The sequence below is a fragment of the Grammomys surdaster genome, unplaced genomic scaffold, assembly GCF_004785775.1.
Source record: "Grammomys surdaster isolate TR1022 unplaced genomic scaffold, NIH_TR_1.0 126118, whole genome shotgun sequence".
In the NCBI taxonomy this organism is placed as follows: domain Eukaryota; kingdom Metazoa; phylum Chordata; class Mammalia; order Rodentia; family Muridae; genus Grammomys; species Grammomys surdaster.
Window position 1 is genome coordinate 5,439,317 of NW_021620926.1, and position 3,059 is coordinate 5,442,375.

General features: G+C 56.2%; 1 protein-coding gene across 1 annotated transcript; it reads left to right on the plus strand.

The window, feature by feature from the left end:
- The first annotated feature begins 679 nt into the window (after positions 1-679).
- Olig1 (oligodendrocyte transcription factor 1) lies at positions 680-2,821 on the plus strand. Its single transcript, XM_028756423.1, has one exon. It carries the CDS (start codon positions 782-784, stop codon positions 1,556-1,558), a length of 777 nt encoding a protein of 258 aa, XP_028612256.1. The 5' UTR covers positions 680-781; the 3' UTR covers positions 1,559-2,821.
- Positions 2,822-3,059: the final 238 nt, after the last annotated feature.

A 3,059-nucleotide genomic window follows, 5' to 3' on the forward strand; every position in this document is an offset into this window, starting at 1 on the left:
TTTCTTTTGATTCCGGTGTTTATGACAGCAACAGAGAACTAAGACAGGCAGAGGGGTTTTTCTTTTTAATGGTTATCAAGAGTTAGCGTTGTTGTTTTGCTGTTTTAATGGTTTAAGTTTTGCAAAAGCAAACAAGTCCTGGTCATCCGTTGCAAAATCGCCAGGCCTTTTTATGACTGGACTGCACACTCGGAAATGGTACGTTTCATGTTATGAATATTTGACTTCATTTTTATAACAGAGAGCCTCTCACTTTGTAGCCCAGACTGGCCTGCTCTCCTTCCTGCTGCAGTAGTTCCCAGTGATGGGATTGCTGGCTGATCACATTTTACAAGGACAAGTGTAAATATAAAAAGGGTTGGGAATAGAGCTTCAGAGATAAAGAGAGGCTAAAGCCATTTTAGCCTGACCAGCTAAACTAGAACTTGAAGGAATGGTGGCTTGCCCTAAAGCTCCCTCCCTTCCCCTCCAGGCTTTCGGGGGTGTGATGTAGCACCTGCGCAGGCGCCCCGGGATAACTATCTCTGGCAACTCTGGCTGTACCTCTTCGCAGGCAGCCAATGAACACTCGCCTGTGGCCAAGCTCGCCCCTCTATTGGCTGCACCCCACCAACCGCGGTCCTCACAGGTTCCCAAGCCGGGTTTAAAGGTGTCAGGCGCGCACGGCCCCTCTCTGTCGTCCGCCCGCGCGCAGGTCCGCGGGGAGGGCGATCTGCCGACCAGCTTACCCCCGGGCGTTAATGAAGGGCGCCCTCAGTCGCCCCCACAGCCCCCGCCCCAGATGTACTATGCGGTTTCCCAGGCGCGTGTGAACGCCACTCCCGCGACCATGTTGCGGCCACAGCGACCCGGAGACCTGCAGCTCGGGGCCTCGCTGTACGAGCTGGTGGGTTACAGGCAGCCACCTATCTCCTCTTCATCCTCCTCCTCCACCGCATCCCTTCTCCCTAAGCCTGTGCGCGAGAAGCCCGACGCTCCGCTCGCTGAGCCGCGGGGACAGGCGCCGGAGTCCGGGAGCGCCCGGACCGACGCCAAAGAGGAGCAGCAGCAGCAGCAGCTGCGGCGCAAGATCAACAGCCGCGAGCGGAAGCGCATGCAGGACCTGAACTTGGCCATGGACGCGCTGCGCGAAGTTATCCTGCCCTACTCAGCGGCTCACTGCCAGGGCGCGCCGGGCCGAAAGCTCTCCAAGATCGCCACACTGCTGCTCGCCCGCAACTACATCCTGCTGCTGGGCAGCTCGCTGCAGGAGCTGCGCCGCGCGCTCGGCGACGGTGCGGGACCCGCCGCCCCGCGCCTGCTCCTCGCCGGCTTACCCCTGCTGGCTGCCGCGCCGGGCTCTGTGCTACTGGCACCCGGCGCTGTGGGGCCCCCTGAAACGCTGCGCCCCACCAAGTACCTGTCTCTAGCGCTCGACGAGCCACCGTGCGGCCAGTTCGCTCTCCCCGCTGGTGGCGCGGGTAGCCCCGGCCTCTGCTCCTGTGCGGTGTGCAAGTTCCCGCATCTGGTCCCCGCCGGCCTGGGCTTGGCAGCGGTGCAGGCTCAGTTCTCCAAGTGAGGGCTGGCTGGGCCCGGGGCGGGGCGCGACCTCAGCCAATCTTCCCGCGCTCTCGCGTCCTGGATTTAGGGAGAGCTGGCCCCAGAAAGGAGGACATTTCCAGACTTCTCGCCCAGACGACAGACTGTAGGGCGCCTTCTTCCCCGCCCCCACTCCCTGGCAATTAAAGTGACTCAAAAGGGTGTTCCAAGGAACGATGCAGTTGCTTGGGATTCTAGATGAATCCCCACCTGTTTAGAACCAGAAGTCATCGCATCCCCACCATAACCTCACCCAGTGGCGGGGGTGACACCCCCATCCCTGCGGTCTGTTCTAGTATCCGTGAGCATCGCGGGGTCGCTACAATGGGGTTGCCCTGGGTGCAGCGAAAGGCTGTGCCAGAGCTTGGTGTTCTGGCTTCCGCCAGCAACCTGGCCTAAGGGCTGCTCCCCAACAGTGTCGACCAAAAGGGGCCTCCTTTCCTTGTCTGGGGTTTGAGCGCACAGGCTCCCTCGCTACCACCAGCCAAGCCCATGCAGATCTAGTAGGTCTAGAAAGCCCAGGCCACGGGTACAAGGGTGTTGCGGATGGGCCGCTCTAGAAAGTCCAGAGTTTCCGAGTGGGGTGTGCGCGGGTGCGCGTGGTGACAGCGCCTCGGTCGTTGGGTGTTCAGAGTGGAGAAGTTCGTCTGGCCTCTCAGTTCTGTTTTTCAGGCTCGCACGCCCAGGTGTTTTGTTGCAGTTTAAGGTCCTTAAAACCTGAAAATCTACTTAGTCTCCGCTTCCCTAAAGGTAGCTTAACCAACCTTTGAGCTTGCAACAGAATTCCAACCACGTTCCACGCTATCGGTGTTCGGACTTACTAAAATAGGTAGCAAGGCATGTCGTAGCGCAGGCTTCAGGCTTATGAAACTCGGTAATTAACGTTCTCATTAAAGGAAGCAGAGGTAGGCGAGGATCTCAAACCGCCCGTGGCTGCACAAACCCAGCTGCGCTGCAGGCGTGGAGGCGCTGGCACTTCGCGGGCTGGTCTTAGCCACAGCATTGCGTCTGAAGAACTCCGTGGGCGCGTGCGCGCGTGGGTGCCGCGTCTTGGATTGTAATTAGCGTTAGGAAATTACCCAAGATTATTGCCTAATCTTCACCAGCTTGCTTTGATTTTTTTTTTAATGTTGGAAGTTTTGGGTTGTTGACAGCAGCCGAATTTAACTGGCATTTTATGTGACCTTTAACTCTGTCCCCCTGAACTGTACAGAAACCACAAAATAAAACGTCAACAGTCGAATTTTTACGGTTTTCGTCTGTTTGTTAAATAAAAATGTCTTTAAATGTCTTTGTTAAATAAAAATAACCCTGCTAAAGTCACAATTTAAGGGTGAAGTCACAATGACTGGGTTTCCATATTTTAAAACTTGAATTCTTGAACTGTAAAATAATCCAATGGAGGGGCGACTGTGATTCAAATCCAGGCATCAGCTGGACATAGAAAGGCAGGGTGTGAGCTTGTTAGAGGGACAAGGATA

Coding starts and splice junctions, on each gene's coding strand:
- Olig1 (XM_028756423.1), top strand. CDS start 782: ATGTACTATGCGGTTTCCCAGGCGCGTGTGAACGCCACTCCCGCGACC.